This window comes from Oncorhynchus nerka, linkage group LG12 (genome assembly GCF_034236695.1).
Source record: "Oncorhynchus nerka isolate Pitt River linkage group LG12, Oner_Uvic_2.0, whole genome shotgun sequence".
NCBI lineage: Eukaryota > Metazoa > Chordata > Actinopteri > Salmoniformes > Salmonidae > Oncorhynchus > Oncorhynchus nerka.
In genome coordinates, this window is record NC_088407.1 from 20,943,140 (window position 1) to 20,962,837 (window position 19,698).

A 19,698-nucleotide genomic window follows, 5' to 3' on the forward strand; every position below is an offset into this window, starting at 1 on the left:
TGGTATGGTTTCATCAATGTCACTCGGTAAGTAACGTTCCAGATGTCAAATTGCCTACAAATGTTCCTGTAGCAATAAGCTTTCTCTACCCCAATGAGGTCAGGCATAGAGTGGTCATCCGAACCACCTTGGATAGAGCGGGCCACTCTAGATCTCCCTTGTAATCCGGGTCTGTCAAACTCAGGGCCTCCGTTCACAAACTCAGGGCCTGCGTTCACAACCCCATTTTCTCTGTCAAACACAGGTCCCCCATCCATACCACGATATTCTCCGTCAAGGTCAAGTCCCCCATCCACACCCAGGTAGTCTTCTTCAAGCACAGGTCCATCACTGATTACACTGTGCTTTTCGTACAGATGCACACATAGAGACAAGTGGATTGTTGCAAGGAAGATGAACAGGTTACCCATAATAGTCCTACTTGTTATAGTTTCCCCAGTGTTGATAAATGTAAACTCTTGTAACAACCCAAACTGACTTATAAGTACTTCCCTTTATTAGTACGTTGGCTAGAACATCAAGTGTTGGATAACTGAGAGGTTGTGGTTGACACTCACAGATTCAACATTCCGGGCAGGCCACTGTGTGATTTCCAGCAGTCTGCCCCCCGTGTGCCCTTGGGCCCCGTGTGGGTTTGGGTATTGGTTTTAAAAACGCCCCCCTCACCCTCTACCCTACCTTCCCTGTGTTGTGGGCATTGTGCCTTTGGGTATGGCTGTTATGTATTGTTATCCCTCCCGTTGTCCTGGTACTGTGTCTAGTCCCCGAGTCCTCCGGGTCACCCTGTCCCGTCCTAGCTAAAGGCCCAATGTGCGCAAGTGTGACAGTAGGCGTGTGAACAGCCTTTGCAGATGTATTTCTTACACCTGCATCACACCGTGTGTGTCTTGGAGTCCTTCTTGGGTGGGCAGAGCTGACACCTCTTCCTCTTACTTGCCCCGGTGGCCGGGGCAACGAGCGGGGCAGCGGCCGTGCCAGCGGCGGGGCCCTGGCGCTGTTGATCAGGAGGCGCCGCCGTAGCACTCTGTAGGACTTTGACAAGGGCTGACGCCGCTTCGGTGCGGCGCAGATGCTGCCTTCTTTGGATCAGCGGCTTCTCGAGTGCCTTTCCCAGCTGCTCGAGGAACACCCTGCGCTTGTTCCGCTTGCCAGGCATCCAGTCAGGCTTGACCTCTCGCCATATGACAAAGACGTTGTAGGAGGACACGTCGAGGATGTTGTGGAAGACGACCAGGGGCCAGCGGGCAGTCATCCGTCTGCAGCTGTAGGTGCCCACCACCTTGTCTAGGTTGTCCACGCCGCCATTGTTGCAGTTGTAGTCTAGGATGAGGGCCGGCTTCTTGTCGCGGCGATCGCTGATTTGGCCCTCTGTGTGCAGCGTGCTCAAGAGTAGCACGTTCTTGTTTCTCTTTGCCAGGTAGGACACCAGAGTGGCGGTGGGCGTGAAGGCGAACCTGGAAGACAGGAACTGTCTGCCCCTGGACTCGAGCAGCGCGGGCGGGAGCTCGGCCTTGTTCTTTATCACCGTGCCCACCATGGTGAGGTTCCTCTCCAGGAGCCGCTGGCCCAGGTCGTAGGAGGTGAAGAAGTTGTCGCAGGTGACGTTGCGACCACTCAGGCCCGTTGTCAGATCGAGGACGACGCGCATCCCCTGGTTCTTCTCGGGGCCTCCGCCGGCCGCCTTGCCGGTGTACACTTGCATCTTCCAAGCGTAGCTGGACTTGGCGTCGCAGGCCACCCACGACTTGATGCCGTATTTGGCCAGCTTGCTGGGGATGTACTGACGGAAAGGACAGCGGCCTTTATGGAAAGGGGACAAGACATTAGTGTGGTTACTGTGTGCAACGGGGTAGACAAGGGCCAACTTTTGTGTTACACACGCTTTGTATAGACATGTAAGCACACGTGCACGCACGCGCACAAGCGCAAGCACAGTACCTCTGAACGGGACCAGTTGCTCGTCCACCGTCACGTCGGGCCCCGGGTTGTAGAGGGCCGGCAGCCGCGCCTCCCACAGGTCCCAGACCTCCCGTATGGCTGCGAGTTTGTCCGTGGCGAGTCTGGCGGGTCTCGACTGGCGGTCGTCGAATCGCAGCAGCCTCGAGTACCTGTGAAAAACCTTGAGCGACATGGTGACTCGGAACACGGTCCTGCCGCTCTCGGCGTCCCACAGGCTTGCCGCGGCCTCGCCCCGGGACCTGTAGACGCCCGCTAGGATCAGCAGCCCTAGGTAGGCGCGCAGGTCCGTGGCGTCCATGGGTCGCCAGCCGTCGCCGTATTTTCTGGCCCCGTGCAGGTTCGTCATTTCCACAATTATCCTTTCTATCGCCGGTGTGACAAACAGGTGGAAGGCGGACGCGATGTCGCGGGCCTGTGTCGCGGCATAGGCCGTGGGGCCCGGAGTCTCGTCCGGCCCGGCGTGGCAGATCGCCAGGGGCCCGCGGTGGCGGCCGTAGCCACGGGGGACCACTCGATTTTGCCGTTTTTCGACAGCAACGGCGGCTCCCGTCGGTCCGGGGCCGAGGAGATCTCTTCCTCGCCGCGGTCCTCGTGCTCGTCCTCGTGCTCGTCCTCGGGCGCCTCTTCCTCGGGCTGCTCTTCCTCAGAAGAGGGAGAAGAGGCATCGTCGACCTCGCGGCTCTCTGGTTTGTATTCCTCCCCGTCTTCCTCTTCCGAAACCTCTCCGTCCTCCTCCTCCTGGCAATCCGAGTAGTCTTCTTGGTCCACGCTGGACAAGATCTGTTCTAGAACCTGCGCGGCCGTAAAACGCGCGGCCATGGCCGATCGGTGGAGCCGAGCGGGTCCTCTGAGCTGCGGGCAAGAGCGCACTTGGCACGGGTGGGGCGCCGGTCACTTTGTGTGTGTGTGTGTGTGTGCGTGTGTTGCCGCTGACAATCTTAGTATCCTCTCTACGTAGGGCCGGCCGGACTGGGAAGACCTAGTAACAACACCCTTCGGCTTAGTTTGCCTCAACACGGTTTCTCCTTCCACTGTCAAACTCGATACACCTTGCATCACTGCTGTATGGTCACACTCCATTGATCCAGTATACATAGAGCACAATCACCTTCTTGGTATAGAGGTTGAATACAATTGTGAGTACTCAGCCAGAATCAGAGTGCATGTAGTTGAGTCTGGTCAACGGACCCCTTGTACAGTGACACTACCTTCTCCATACCCACACTGAAACATCCATCGGTGGATACAACCTCCCCCTACACACAGTGTAGGTTGGATACATGAACCCTAGCTTGACATGTCCTACTGTCATATCTGTGCTTTATTGCTACTCTAGACTCTATATCTGAACCTTGGCCAGGTAATCCAACCTCACATCATAGTTGTGTCTCACATCTTCTAGGCTATCATGTTTCCTATATAAGCTAGTGGTGTAGATACTCTTTCAACAGTAGCTTCTGAAATGGCATCGAACTCAGGCTTCAATAGCAAACCCACACAGGAGCCTTCACTGGTATGCCAAGGTAGCAATCGCTTCCTGATGTTAACTGACGAAAGCAGCCCCTGGCTTCGGGCTGAGACAAGTGATACGGCCGATATGACCGATGCAGGTAATGATATGTCCAACCGTATGGTCGAATTTGCTACATCAGGCCCTCCTTTCACATTAACTTTCAAAGTGATGATGTCAAGCTACAACAGAGTCAATACATCTATCTCTGTGGAGGGCAACAGAAGAATGATGGCCATTTTGCAGGATATACACGAGTGCCCGTATAGGCACAGCATCTATCACACCTATATGTATAGGGCTCACATGGTATGTAAGTCATTTATAAGCGCTGTAGGTGCTGCTGCTGACAAAGCTCCAGGAACGTCTTCTTCGGTGTCAGACTGCTCCGGCGACGTCAAACAACCAACCCAAGACGACTTTGATGTTTGCCTTACCATGGAGATTGATCAAACTCTACAGCATTGGACTAGGATTGAGACTGGTCCTAGGTGTCCCAAGAACATGATACTCATCTTGAACAAGGGACGGGGTTATAACATGGAAGACATCTGGTGCGTAATGAAGAATGTGGTGTGCCGAGTGTTGTTCTCTACCTACCTGCCACTCTGTGGACTAGATGGAATGGGGAGGGATATGAACAAGATGATGGAAGGACCAAGTTTGGAAGGGGCAAGCTCAGAAGGAGCAGGTGTGGATGTAGGACAACCGGTAGCTGCCACGGATGAAGGGTCCGGTGTGGATCTTGGACACCGGCATGTAACAAATAGCCCAATCTGCATTGCCAGGATAGTGGCGCAAGTTTGTTTTTATTATGTATCACTTCTATATTGTTGAGAATATAACCATGTCAATGTACCATTGTGTCTGTATCCATTGCAAATGATCCACTGCAAATGAACAATAATAAAATGATGAAATGCTACAGAAGTGTGTGTGTGTGTACAATAAAACTCACGAACACAGAGTGCATCTGGTAACATCATGTATTTCATGTACAACTGCAACAGAAACTGTTCACAATCATTCATTGTGTCAGAACAAGTGTCATCTGGAGCCGTGTTCAACTCTGGTTAACAAGTGTGTGGCACGGGTACAAGTTACAGCCTGGATCCCATCGCGGTCTTAGTCGCGATTTAGCGGTCGATCGTAGCGCCGGGTGGAGAGTGGCACTCAGTGGTTATCACATCATGCAGAGCACTTTATATATGCATCATGTCCAACCCAGTACACAGTGAGAGGGGAGTAAAATAGAACAGTATTGCCATTTCCAAAGCAGTCAAAGCCTTGCTTTGTGCACAACCAAAACTGATTTTACCCTCTGTGTAAATAGACAGACCCGGACATGCTATGCTCCCGAACTGGGACTCAGTGAGATCTCTCTCAGCGATATATCCACTCAGGCGGAATGCAAGTGGAACTCCGTTATCCTGGGGTCTCTGAACCTTGAGGGGGGATAAGGAGACAGAATCAATGTGTTACACAAGCTCACTACCTTACCCTTGTCCATTTAACACAGTGACAGTGTATGACTTACGGCGCAATCAAGGTATTTCCTAATGCACATCTTAAGGTCTGTCAGACCCTTGGAGCCTGGTCCATTGTCAAAGGATGTGTTCTCTAACAGTGTCTCTATGGACAGGATACCAGTCTGTGGTGAGAAGGTTCCATTTATCTGGAAGTGTAGGTGAGACCGGTATAAGTGCTGGACCATTCTTGCAGGATAACAGCACCCTTTGATAGTGAGGGAAGATAGATAGAACAGGTGTTTGTAGGACAGGTCCTCCAATTACCAAGCTAGAAGCATCATCATGGTTATATTGCAAATTAATGGCTGGACTTTCTTGTCCTAATCGGGTCCTCAAAGGAACCATTGTCGGATTACCAAGCTTGAGGCAGCATCATGGTTGACTTGTGCATCTGTGGTCGTATTGGTCAGACAGATGTGGAATACACAGCACTGTTTGGTCAGACCTTAACAACCCCCTCAAAAGTCAATGAGGCTATATATAAGCTACTATAACTGAACCACTATACCAATCAGAATGTAGAAATACAAGAGAGGCCCTGTTTTAGGCAACGGTGCATATGGAACCGTGTACAAAGTTAGACGTGTGACTATCTCCACCTACGAGATTATCACAAGGACTCTATGTCCCAAAGACCACCCCAGTGCATCAAGTACCCGGACCTGTGCAGCGGCTGGCTGGGTCGCTCTGACCCACGAGCGCAGAGCGCAACTACAACACTCGGCTGCTCTCTAGCACACAGTGGAGCACGTCTGGACCTGTGCAGCGGCTGGCCGGGTCGCTCTGACCCATGAGCGCAGAGCGGTGAGCCCAGAGCACGTCCGGACCTGTGTAGCGGCTGGCTGGGTCGCTCTGACCCACGAGCGCAGAGCGCAACTACAACACTCGGCTGCTCTCTAGCACACAGCGGAGCACGTCTGGACCTGTGCAGCGGCTGGCTGGGTCGCTCTGACCCAAGATCGCAGAGCCCAGAGCACAGAGCGCAGAGCGGTGAGCCCAGAGCACAGCCTCGCCACACTCGCAGACACTCTACTACGCTCGACGCCACACGCCTCGCCAGTGGCTGGCTGGGTCGCTCTGACCCAAGAGCGCAGAGCCCAGAGCCCAGAGCCCAGAGCGCAGAGCCCAGAGCACAGCCTCGCCACACTCGCAGACACTCTACAGGGTCGCTCTGACCCAAGAGCGCAGAGCGCAACTACAACACTCAGCTGCTCTCTAGCACACAGCGGAGCACGTCCGGACCTATGCAGCGGCTGGCTGGGTCGCTCTGACCCATGAGTGCAGAGCGCAGAGCCCTGGAAACACAGGGCCTGGGTCGCTCTGACCCACGAGCGCAGAGCGCAGAGCACGACTCTAATACTCGGCTGCTCTCTAGCACACAGCGAGGCACGTCCGGACGCTGTGTAGCGGCTGGCTGAGTCGCTCTGACCCAAGAGCACAGAGCGCAGAGCGCAGAGCGGGGAGCCGGGCACAGCCTCGCCACACTCGCAGACTCTCTACTACGCTCGAAGGCACACGCCTCGCCAGTGGCTGACAGGGTCGCTCTGAGCGAAGAGAGCAGAGCACATAGCTCAGAGCGGGGAGCCGATTACAACCTCGCCACACTCGCAGACTCTCTATTACGCTCAAAAGGCACACGCCTCGCCAGTGGCTGGCATGGTCGCTCTGACCCGCCAGCGCAGAGCGAGAGCCCTGGAAACACAGGGCCTGGGTCGCTCTGACCCGCGAGCGCAGAGCGCAGAAAGGGGAGCCCTCCACACACAGGACCTGGGTCACCCCGACCCCAGAACCACGGGAGGGTTAATGCCATATTTCTATTCCGGTGTATTATCTTTTATATGACATAATAATAATACATATATTTTATATAGCACTTTTATTTAAGAACCTCATAGTCACTTACAAAAACAAAGGAATCTGGCAGATTCTTGGGCGATTAGCTTCAACAGCTTCAGAGGATAAGGCATTGAGGTTCTCCTCCTCTCTAGGTATGAGGTTTTAGGCAGTTTACCTCCTCTCTATAGGTAGGCAGTGGGGGAGCATAGATGGTACAACCTATAGGTAGGCAGGAGTTTTGTTTTGACGGCTACGATGTTTACCTCCTCTCTATAGGTAGGCAGGAGTTTTGTTTTACCTCCTCTCTATAGGTAGGCAGGAGTTTTGTTTTGACGATGTTTACCTCCTCTCTATAGGTAGGCAGGATGTTTTTACCTCAGCCTCTCTATAGGTAGGCAGGAGGAGTTTTGTTTTGTAGGCAGGAGTTTTGTTTTGGCTACGATGTTTACCTCCTCTCTATAGGTAGGCAGGAGTTTTGTTTTGACAGGAGTTTTGTTTTGCTACAATGATGTTTTTTACCTCCTCTCTATAGGTAGGCAGGAGTTTTGTTTTGACGGTTTACTACGATGTTTACCTCCTCTCTATAGGTAGGCAGGAGTTTTGTTTGTTTACCTCCTCTCTATAGGTAGGCAGGAGTTTTGTTTTGACGGCTACGATGTTTACCTCCTCTCTATAGGTAGGCAGGAGTTTTGTTTTGATGATGTTCAGCTCCTCTCTATAGGTAGGCAGGAGTTTTGGTTTTATGATGCTCCTCTCTATAGGTAGGCAGGAGTTTTGGTTTGACGGCTATGATGTTCAGCTCCTCTCTATAGGTAGGCAGGAGTTTTGTTTTGACGGCTACGATGTTTACCTCCTCTCTATAGGTAGGCAGGAGTTTTGTTTTGACGGCTACGATGTTTACCTCCTCTCTATAGGTAGGCAGGAGTTTTGGTTTGACGGCTACGATGTTCAGCTCCTATAGGTAGGCTTTATAGCTCCTCTCTTTATAGGTAGGCTGGGTTGTTTTTTCAACTCCCGAAAGTGTAGGACCCACCTGGTTGATGCTTCGACACCTGTAAAAACGCCCCAAAATACCAACACACCTTGGTACAGACATGTGATGTACATACCCACTTGTCAAACACTGGTTGAATTAACATTGTTTCCAAAACTGTCTGTGTGAGGAGATTGAATCAACGTGGAAAAGTGATTGGATTTCGTCTTTTTTTAGCTAACTTTTAACCTAAATCCAAGGGCATGCTGATTTGTGGGGGTTGATTTCACATTGAATTCACATTATTTGACAACTCTAGATTTGTAAATCAAATCTAGTAGTTCAGATGATTGGTGTCTGTACCCAGTGGAAAGTAGATTCTAAAGAAAAGTGACTTGTTGAATCTGGATGATAAGCATGTAAGGGACTCTATGACAGACATTAATTAAAGTGCTTTCTGGGCCATTTTTCGAAATTCTTTCAATTTTTGTATCAATTACACATGTACAAGAACTATATCAGCATACTTTAGTCATATTTTATTATGATATTTTTTAAATTTTACTTCAGTCCATTTGCAATATGATTTCATAGGAAATCAAAAGTCGAAGTCAAAAGTAACTTCTTTTTTTTGCCACAAGCCATAAGAAATGTCCAAATGCAATATGAAATGTTTGAAAGTGGAAAATTGACTGGCCTGATGAACTCAGGATGGCCGGGCAGTGATAGTGCACTGTGCATTTGCAATATGTTTCAATGGGCATTTACCATCACGAATTTGGCATGCTCAAAAATACTGCAGGAATGCAAAATTGACTGGCCTGATGAATGATGGCCGGGCAGTGATATTGGTTCCTCTCCATCGCTCGTTGTGTTGATTTCATCATGTCCATTTGGTGATGTTTTTTCACTGTTGAATCATATTACAAATGCACTGTGCATTTGAGTTACAGTTCATGAGGGTTGCTTAATCACATATATGAAGTTTTAAAAAGATCAGACTTTTTTAACCCTTCGAAACAGCACCTTTGACACGATTTTAAGGCACTTCCGGTTGTTACAGGAAGCTGAACGTGAACACATATCCTCACTGGGGTAGGCTCTTACAGAATCCTGAGTTTTAACTCTTTATGTTTAGAATTGACTGATCTACACAAGGTTGAATGCAGTGATTTTCATAATTGCAGGTTATGTATATCAAAACACTTTTAGGGTGTATTTAATCACTTCCGGTTGCTTCAGGAAGCTTAGAATCAACACAGGTAGACCTCATAGTGGCCTGATGGATTGTCATCGAAGACAGGTTCATACGGCATTCATAACCCACATAGGCTTCAGGTTGAATTTAGGGTTGCAGGCAATGTATTCCTATGGGAAGAGAAGTCAGTGAAAACTGTTTTATGTAGACACCTTCTTTTAACTGTTAAGGGTTAATGCTACACGGTCAAGGTTAGGCTTGCACAGATCGGGAGGACCTCAGGAACATACCTGAGGTCGAATTGTGCTTTTCACCCTAACGGTTCTCTCACTGTCACCCAAAAGAAAATGACATTTAGGGCCAGGCTTCATTTTGGGCCTACTTTTTTCATGGTCGCTGCACTCAGAGCGAGCTACGGTCAAGCGGGGCATCTCGTTAAACTCGGCACGGCCTTGAGAATATGGAAATGCCATTGCAGGCTCTGTGTGTCTTTAAGCACCGCACTTTGTCACTCCATCCTTGCTATGTGTGCGTGTGAGAGGTTTTTCTTTGACATCTGTTGGGAGAAATGACTGATTTACAGTTCATGAGGGTTACCTAGTCACACATATGAAGTTTTGGAAAGATGTGAATTTTTAACCCTTCGAAACAGACACTGTGGCCCCAATTAAAGGTACTTCCGTTTGGCACAAGAAGCTATAAGTAAACACATATCTTGCTTTGGGTATGCTCTTACAGAATTCCGATTTTAAAGTCTTTATGTTAAGAATTGACTGATCTACACAGGGTTGAATGCAGTAATTTTCATATTTGCAGGTTATGTACATCAAAATACATTTTGGGTGAATTTAACCACTTCCGGCTGCTCCAGGAAGCTTAGAATCGACACAGGTAGACCTCATAGTGGCCTGATGGATTGTCATTGAAGACAGGTTCATAAGGCATAATTAAACCACATAGACTCTAGGTTGAATTTAGGGGAGCAGGCAATGTATTCCTATGGGGAGAGATGTCATTGTAATCTGTGAGATCAGAAAACTCTGTTTTACTGTTAAGGGTTAATGCCACACGGTCAAAGTTAGGCTTGCACAGATCGGGAGGACCTTAGGAGCATTCCTGTGGTTGAATTGTCATTCTAAACCTAACGGTTCCGCCACTGTCCCCCAAAAGCCCCTGAAATTTAGGGCCAGGCTTCATTTTGAGCCTGCTTTTTTCACGGTTGCTGCACTCAGAGCGAGCTACGGTCAAGCGGGCATCTCGTTGAACTTGGCACGGTTTGGTGATGGTCCCTCACTGTTTAACATACGTTTGGATTTGCACTCCCATAACAAATTCAGGCTCGCAAATTGGAATCTCTACGTCACTATTTTATTTTTATTCTCTTTATTCTCCGGGCAAACTTTTTATTTTATTTTGTCAAACATAATTTTCCCACCCTGCTCTACACATCTCTGAGCCTGATGGTGTTTTTCTGTTTCCAATGAAGAGGCAGAATGCAATAAGCTCATTCCTGCATTTGTTGATTGGAAATGTCCATTGTCAGCAGCAGCTGGACCTGTTGATGTGACCTACTGTATGATGAGGTTGACCTAGAAAAGAGGGCCAAAGTCAAGAACCTCACACCTCTTTGACCCCATATTGAGAGAGAAACCTGGGAACATGGATTATGCACACACACACACACACACAATTACACGCACACACACATATGCAGGCATGCACACACACACACACACACACGCACACGCAAAAAACACACAAAAACACTGACAAACACACACACAATAACACATTGTACATGAAGGATTTTTATATAGTATTTTTTATTTAAAAACTTTCTTTTTATTGAAACATGGTTTAATTGTGTATTACTTTAGGGCTATACTCGGCCTTGTCTCAGGATGATAAGTTGGTGGTTGAAGATATCCCTCTAGTGGTGTGGGGGCTGTGCTTTGGCAAAGTGGGTGGGGTTATATCCTTCCTGTTTGGCCCTGTCCGGGGGTATCATCGGATGGGGCCACAATGTCTCCTGACCCCTCCTGTCTCAGCCTCCAGTATTTATGCTGCAGTAGTTTGTGTCGGGGAGCTTGGGTCAGTTTGTTATATCTGGAGTACTTCTCCTGTCTTATCTGGTGTCCTGCGTGAATTTAAGTATGCTCTCTCTAATTCTCTCTTTCTCTCTTTCTTTCTCTCTCTCGGAGGACCTGAGTCCTAGGACCATGCCTCAGGTCTACCTGGCATGATGACTCCTTGCTGTCCCCAATCCACCTGGCCGTGCTGCTGCTCCAGTTTCAACTGTTCTGCCTGCGGCTATGGAACCCTGACCTGTTTACTGGATGTGCTACCTGTCCCAGACCTGCTGTTTTCAACTCTCTAGCGACTGCAGGAGCGGTAGAGATACTCTTAATGATCGGCTATGAAAAGCCAACTGATATTTACTCCTGATGTGCTGACTTGCTGCACCTTTGACAACTACTGTGATTATTATTATTTGACCATGCTGGTAATTTATGAACATTTGAACATCTTGGCCATGTTCTGTTATAATCTCCACCCGGCACAGCCAGAAGAGGACTGGCCACCCCTCATAGCCTGGTTTCTCTCTAGGTTTCTTCCTAGTTTTTGGCCTTTCTAGGGAGTTTTTCCTAGCCACCGTGCTTCTACACCTGCATTGCTTGCTGTTTGGGGTTTTAGGCTGGGTTTCTGTACAGCACTTTGAGATATCAGCTGATGTAAATAATTTTGATATGATTTGTAACGTATTTTTGAACAATGATATGGTGTAATATGATGTATCTTATCTGCAGCTACAGCAATTGTATCTGCATTGTATTGTGTATTGAATTGTATTGTTTGTTGGTTCATTCATTTTTTAGTTTTGACATTTTAGTAATATAGCAGCAGCTCTAATCCAGAATGATTTACAGGAGCAATTAGGGTTAAGTGCCTTGCTCAAAGCACAAACAGTTTTTAAAAAATCTTAGTCGGTTCGGGGATTTGAACCAGCAACCTTTTGGTTACTCCTAACCACTAGGCTACATGTTGCCCTAGTTTGTTTGCATAAATGGGAGCAAAACAAAATTTAAATTCTGAGAGTAATGGAACTAGAAAAGATGATGGATGATCAGAGAAGCAGATCTGATGTCATTGAGATCCGAGGAACCATTGATAGACTTGTGATACTATGAGTGGAGGAGGGAGCTGGTCAGGGGAGAAAGACAGTCAGCGTCTGTAGCCTCAGCAGGGCACCATGCTGTCCCCTCATGTCCTCCGTGATCTGGGCTGGTGATAGTTAGCTTAGCTGGCTAGCCACTCTTCTTCACTAACTTTATGTAGCACCCACTTGGGTGATGCTATTATGCTGCCATAAAGGTGCTAGAAGAATAACATTAGCAGTCAGGATAGCTTATCCACTAGTCCCAGCCATCTCCTCATGCAGTCCTCTCACTTCTTCTGCTTCTCTCCAAACTAGTGTTGTGGCATTCTAGTCCATTCACATCCAAACAGTCTCCAAACTAGCTTGTTACAGTAGTTAGCAAGTGAGCCACAACTGGCAAATTCAACCTAAACCTAGTTCAGGATGACCAATTATTCACTGATTCTGAATAAGCAATCAAAAATCTGACAGAAAATTTGCAATGTGAAAAGTTTTAAAGCCCAGTAAGAGGTTTTAGTGTAAGAGCTGTTTGAAAAGAACGCCTGAAATTTCAGCTTGTTTTGGTGGGATGACGTTTTGACCTACCTGGTAACATCACGAGGGGGTACATCGGTTAATAGACCAATACGAAAAATAGTTCCAAACTAGCTGCCAATAACAGCTAGTTTTCAGTTTTCCTCTCCCCACTCAGACCACAGTCAGTCCTAGCAACATTTTAGCTTGAGAAATCGCTTTTTGCTAAGAAGCTATTTTTGATTGTTGATGACAATTTTAATTGAAATAATCACAGTTAGGTACTTAATTGTTACTCATAAATGATTTGATATTGAGATAAAATCAGCTGCATTAGACCTTTAAAACCTCTTAGGGAAGTTGAGAATTCATCAGCTTTTCGCAGCTTTTTGTTAAAAATCGCGCAACATTTCAGCGCCCTGCTATTCATGCCAGGAATATAGTATATGCATATGATTAGTATGTGTGGATAGAAAACACTCAGACGTTTCTAAAACTGGTTAAATCACGGCTGTGACTATAACAGAACGTGCGTTTCATCGAAAAGTGCAGGAAAATCTGATCACTGAAAATGGAAATAAATTTCCATGCGCGACCTCAAGGAATTGTTCAAAGTGAACCGGATTAAATGAGGCCGAGGTTTCAGTGCCTACAGCTTCCACACGATGTCTAGAGTCTTGTCATTTGATTCGCCTTTGATTCTTGGTCAAACCAACACAAGGGAACCGATTCCCTCCGGTCTCCGACCGGATGTTTTGGTTGAGATTTCTCCTGACAATATTTTCCAACGGAGACCTATAGAATTTACATCGCCTCCTGATGAATTGTATCACTTATTAACTTGTACTAATACCTAAAGTTGCATTACAAAAGTATTTCGAAGTGTTTTGTGAAAGTTTATCGTCGACTTTTTTAATTTAAAAAAATGACGTTACGTTAGAAAAAGCAATTTTTTTCCGTTGTTCACACAGTATTCTTAGATCGATATCTAGGCTATATATGGACCGATTTAATCGAAAAAAGACCCTAAATGATGTTTATGGGACATCTAGGAGTGCCAAGAAAGAAGCTCCTCAAAGGTAATGAATGTTTTATATTTTATTTCTGCGTTTTGGTTTGCGCCGGGTACCGCAAAATCTGTCGTGTTAGGTGACGTTGCAGTATTTTGAGGGTGCATGCTATCAGATAATAGCTTCTCATGCTTTCGCCGAAAAGCATTTTACAAATCTGACTTGGTGGATAGATTCACAACGAGTGTAGCTTTAATTCAGTACATTGTATGTCCATTTTAATGAAAGTTTGAGTTTTATCAACCTCTATAGGTGGCGCTCTTGAACATTTCCGCTGATTGATGTTCCCACCACGGGACCACGGCCCTAACAAGTTTTAAAAACAACCAAATAAGGTGCCATTATGGCAATAAAACATTTAAATTACAATCTAAATGTTTGAAATGTATTATTTTTTATTCATTATTTATGTAATTCATGATGTAACATATTTGTATATTCATTTCACAAACTATTATAGGTATTCTATTCACCTGTACTTTTACAATATATTTGCATTGTGTTTCTTGAATAAACTTTTTTTTTCATCCATCAGATGGCATCAGTGTTTATTATTATTTTAAATGGATGATGTCAGTGTCAACTCTTCCATACAAGATACTTCGGTCAGCCCTCCTTTCAGCCTAGTATTGGCTTCCCCAATCTGTGAGTTAAAGTGGCAATGGTTCATACATTTTTGGGAATTTTAAATGAACTATTTATACCTATTTATTTTGAAAGAACATAACTCATTAAAACTTCTTATGGCTGCAATCCCGTTAACGGGATGATATGACAACAGCCAGTGAAAGTGCAGGGCGCCAAATTCAAACAACAGAAATCTCATAATTAAAATTCCTCAAACATACATGTATCTTATACCATTTTAAAGGACATCTTGTTGTTAACCTCTTCAATCTATGGGTGCGCTATGTCATTATTGGATAAAAAGACGTGCCCGTTTTAAGCGCAATATTTTGTGACGAAAAGATGCTCGACTATGCATGGAATTGACAGCCTTGGAAAGACAAAACTCTGACGTCTCCAAAACTGCAAAGATATTATCTGTGCGTGCCCCAGAACTAATGCAACAGGCGAAACCAAGATGAAGTTTCATACAGGAAATGCCCCAGATTCTGAAGGCGCTGTGTTCCAATGTCTCCTTATATGGCTGTGAATGTGCCAGGAATGAGCCTGCGGTTTCTGTCTATTCCCCGAGGTGTTTGCAGCATTGTGACGTGTTTGTAGGCATATCATTGGAAGATTGACCATAAGAGACTACATTTACCTGGTGTCCCGGCAGGTGTCCTGTGTGCGTAATCTGTAGGTCCATGCGCGTTCGATTTCTTCAGAAGAGAAAGTAAACTGCCACGATGGATTTTATCGTCGATAGATATGTGAAAAACACCTTGAGGATTGAATCTAAACATCGGTTTGCCATGTTTCTGTCGATATTATGGAGTTAATTTGGAAAAAGTTCGCGTTTGAATGACTTAATATATATATATTTTTTCCCTCCCCAAATGTGATGAACAAAACGGAGTGATTAGTCGACACAAATAATATTTTTTGTAAAAACGGAACATTTGCTATCTAACAGAGTCTCCTCATTGAAAACATCTGAAGTTCTTCAAAGGTAAATGATTTTATTTGAATGCTTTTATGGTTTTTGTGGAAAATGTTACATGCTGAATGCTAACGCTAAATGGTACGTTAGCCATCAATACTGTTACACAAATGCTTGTTTTGCAATGGTTGAGAAGCATATTTTGAAAATCTGAGATGACAGTGGTGTTAACCTGTTGCTTCTACCCGGGACGCTTGCGTCCCAACTAGAGCTCTGGAAATGCAAATGCGCTACGCTAAATGCTAATAGTATTAGTTAAAACTCAAAAGTTCATTAAAATACACATGCAGGGTATCGAATTAAAACTACACTCGTTGTGAATCCAGGCAACAAGTCAGATTTTTAAAATGCTTTTCGGCGAAAGCATGAGAAGCTATTATCTGATAGCATGCAACACCCCAAAAGACCCACAGGGGACGTAAACAAAATAATTAGCATTTCGGCGTTACACAAACCGCACAATAAAATAGAAAACATTCATTACCTTTCACCATCTTCTTTGTTGGCACTCCTAGATGTCCCATAAACACTATTTGGGTCTTTATTTCGATTAAATCGGTCCATATAAAGCCTAGATATCGTTATATGTAGACTGTGTGATAAACGAAAAAAACATCGTTTCAAAACGTAACGTCATTTTTAAAATTCAAAAAGTCGACGATAAACTTTCACAAAACACTTCGAAATACGTTTGTAATGCAACTTTAGGTATTAGTAAACGTTAATAAGCGATAAAATTCATCAGGAGGCGATGTAAAGATTATTAGCTGTCCGTCTGGAAAAATGTCCGGCTAGAAACTCAACGAAAATATCCGGTCCTAGACCGGATTAGATACGGTGTCCTGTATGTGTTTGACCAAGAAAAAACTCGAAGGGAAATGACAAGACTCTAGACACCCTGTGGAAGCTGTAGGTACTGCAACCTCAGTCAATTAATTGTGGTTCACGTTTATCAATGGGTTCAAGTAGCGCATGGATATATTTTCCCCATTTTCAGTGATCAGTTTTTCCTGTGCTTTTCGATGTAAATGCCGTTCTGGTAAAGCCACAGCAGTGATTTAACCAGTTTTTTAAACGTCTGAGTGTTTTCTATCCACACAGACTAAGCAAATGCATATACTATATTCCTGGCATGAGTAGCAGGGCGCTGAAATGTTGCGCGATTTTTAACAGAATGTTCAAAAAAGTAGAGGGTCGACTGAAGAGGTTAACAAAAGGCTAAGCTTGAGAGCAAATAGATTCATTTAATTTCATTTGCGATTTTCATGAATAGTTAACGTTGCGTTATGGTAATGAGCTTGAGGCTGTAGTCACGATACCGGATCCGAGATGGCTCGACGCAAGAAGTTAATCCCACCAAAGTGTCCGATTTCAAATAGGCTGTACAGCGAAAGCACCACAAACGATTATGTTAGGTCACCGCAAAATCACAGAAAAACAGTCATTATTCCAGCCAAAGACAGGAGTCGCAGAAATGGAGATAATGATCTTCATCAGATGGCACTCATAGGACTTCATATATGTTTTGTTCGATAAAGCTCATATTTATATCCAAAAACCTCAGTTTACATTTCCGCCATGTTCAGAAATGCCTCCAAAATATCTGGAGAAATTGCAGAGAACCACGTCAAATAACATAAATACTACATAAACTTTGATGAAAGATACATGTTTTACATAGAATTAAAGATACACTTGTTCTTAATGAAACCGCTGTGTCAGATTTCAAAAAGCTTTACGGAAAAAGCACAGTATTCAATAATCTGAGAACAGCGTTCAGCCACAAAAGTAAGCCATACAGTTACCCGCCAAATTGTGCAGTCAACAAAACTCATAAAAAGCATTATGAATCTTCACTTACCTTTGCTGATCTTCGTCGGACTGCACTACCAGGACTCCCACTTCCACAACAAATGTTTATTTTGTTCGGTAATGTCCATCATTTATGTCCAAATAGCTATTTTTGTTAGTGTGTTTGGTAAACAAATCCAAAGAGAAAGCGCATTCACTAAAAGCTGACGAAATGTCCAAAAGTTCCGTAACAGTCAGTAGAAACAAGTCAAACGATGTATTGAAGACCCATTGAGATGTTCCTAATTACTTTTTAGTGAGGGTGAGCCTTAAATAGAATACAATACAATACATTTACATTTTGGTGATCAGTTATAGTTCAGTTGCAACATCAGGAAATACTAACAGAAATACATATCAGGATCTTGAGACGCGACATCCCTTCTCTAATACAAATAGTGATGTGCAATCTTTGCAACATTTTATAACCCCCCCCATCTAAGATACACTCTGAGAAAAAAAGGGGTCCAAAGGAGTTCTTCGGCTTTCCCCATAGGAAAACCCTTTGTAGAAACAAATTACATTACATTTCATTACATTTCATTATAGTACAACGGTCTGATTTGTCTAATCTTAGCAATTTCTTCTTAGCTAGCTACATAGTCGTCGTTGTATCAAAGATAATTGCGTAATTATCGTATTTCGTCGTCTCCTATCTGCCCAACACGTTCACCGTCTACCGTAGCACTGTAGTAACTATCACACTCAACTGAACGACTTGATTAGTGTAGTGTTAGCTAGCTACATAGCTAGCTACATAGTTGTCTTTGCTGTCTTCGTATCCAAGATAATTGTGTAGCTTAGAGTGTGGAGTCTTAGAGTGATAATTGCGTTATTATCGTTTTTCGTCGCCCTCCTATCTGCCTAGCAGCTAGCCAGCTAGCATACGTTCACCGGCTACCGTAGCACTGTAGTAACTATCACACTCAACTGAACGACTTGATTAGTGTAGTATTAGATAGCTACATAGTTGTCTTTGCTGTCTTCGTATCCAAGATAATTGTGTAGTTTAGAGTGTGTAGTCTTAGAGTGATTATCTTAATTCACCGAGGTTAGCTAGCCAGCTATTTTGTCGTCCTTAACGTAGGAGACACTCCTAGCTAGCCAATAGCCAGCCAACGTCTACTGAATAGAACTTTCGCATTCCGGTCGCATTCCGCGTCGCTCCACAGGTAGTATCACTTTTTCATTTCATTTCATTACAGTCCCAACGGTGTGATTTGTTTGATCGTAGCTAGCTACATAGCTAGCTACATAGCCGTCTTTGTTTCAAAGATAATTGTGTAGTCTAGAGCGATTTTCTAGGTTAGCTAGCCAGCTATTGTCGTTCTCCTAACGCAACGTAACGTAACCAACACTGCTAGCTAGCCAGCTAGCTCCCGAAAAGCAGCATTGTAGAAACTTCACACTCAACGGTACGACTTGATTAGGGTAGTGTCAACAACGCAGCTAGCCTACCCCAGCAGTACTCTATCATTTTAATCATTTTAGTCAATTAGATTCTTGCTACGTAAGCTTAACTTTCTGAACATTCGAGACGTGTAGTCCACTTGTCATTCCAATCTCCTCTGCATTAGCGTAGCCTCTTCTCTAGCCTGTCAACTATGTGTCTGTCTATCCCTGTTCTCTCCTCTCTGCACAGACCATACAAACGCTCCACACCGCATGGCCGCAGCCACCCTAATCTGGTGGTCCCAGCGCGCACGACCCACGTGGAGTTCCAAGTCTCCGGTAGCCTCTGGAACTGCCGATCTGCGGCCAACAAGGCAGAGTTCATCTCAGCCTATGCCTCCCTCCAGTCCCTCGACTTCTTGGCTCTGACGGAAACATGGATCACCACAGACAACACCGCTACTCCTACTGCTCTCTCTTCGTCCGCCCACGTGCTCTCGCACACCCCGAGAGCTTCTGGTCAGCGGGGTGGTGGCACCGGGATCCTCATCTCTCCCAAGTGGTCATTCTCTCTTTCTCCCCTTACCCATCTGTCTATCGCCTCCTTTGAATTCCATGCTGTCACAGTTACCAGCCCTTTCAAGCTTAACATCCTTATCATTTATCGCCCTCCAGGTTCCCTCGGAGAGTTCATCAATGAGCTTGATGCCTTGATAAGCTCCTTTCCTGAGGACGGCTCACCTCTCACAGTTCTGGGCGACTTTAACCTCCCCACGTCTACCTTTGACTCATTCCTCTCTGCCTCCTTCTTTCCACTCCTCTCCTCTTTTGACCTCACCCTCTCACCTTCCCCCCTACTCACAAGGCAGGCAATACGCTCGACCTCATCTTTACTAGATGCTGTTCCTCCACTAACCTCATTGCAACTCCCTCCAAGTCTCCGACCACTACCTTGTATCCTTTTCCCTCTCGCTCTCATCCAACACTTCCCACACTGCCCCTACTCGGATGGTATCGCGCCGTCCCAACCTTCGCTCTCTCTCCCCGCTACTCTCTCCTCTTCCATCCTATCATCTCTTCCCTCTGCTCAAACCTTCTCCAACC

General features: G+C 45.6%; 1 protein-coding gene across 1 annotated transcript; it reads right to left on the bottom strand.

Annotated features, from left to right (window-relative positions):
• Window positions 1-871: 871 nt before the first annotated feature.
• On the bottom strand, window positions 872-2,778 carry LOC115139052 (piggyBac transposable element-derived protein 4-like). Its single transcript, XM_065024987.1, has 3 exons — window positions 2,461-2,778; window positions 1,939-2,404; window positions 872-1,800 (listed from the first exon to the last, which is right to left on the bottom strand). Exons 1-3 carry the CDS (start codon window positions 2,776-2,778, stop codon window positions 872-874), a joined length of 1,713 nt encoding a protein of 570 aa, XP_064881059.1.
• Between the last annotated feature and the right edge of the window lie 16,920 nt (window positions 2,779-19,698).

What these genes read in the sequence shown, in the direction of transcription:
- LOC115139052 (XM_065024987.1), bottom strand. Translation starts at nt 2,778, where the DNA reads ATGGCCGCGCGTTTTACGGCCGCGCAGGTTCTAGAACAGATCTTGTCC. An exon ending in GCAAAATCGAGTGGTCCCCC is followed by an intron (nt 2,405 to 2,460) that starts GTGGCTACGGCC and finishes GGGCCGGACGAG; the next exon opens with ACTCCGGGCCCCACGGCCTA. An exon ending in GCAACTGGTCCCGTTCAGAG is followed by an intron (nt 1,801 to 1,938) that starts GTACTGTGCTTG and finishes CTTTCCATAAAG; the next exon opens with GCCGCTGTCCTTTCCGTCAG.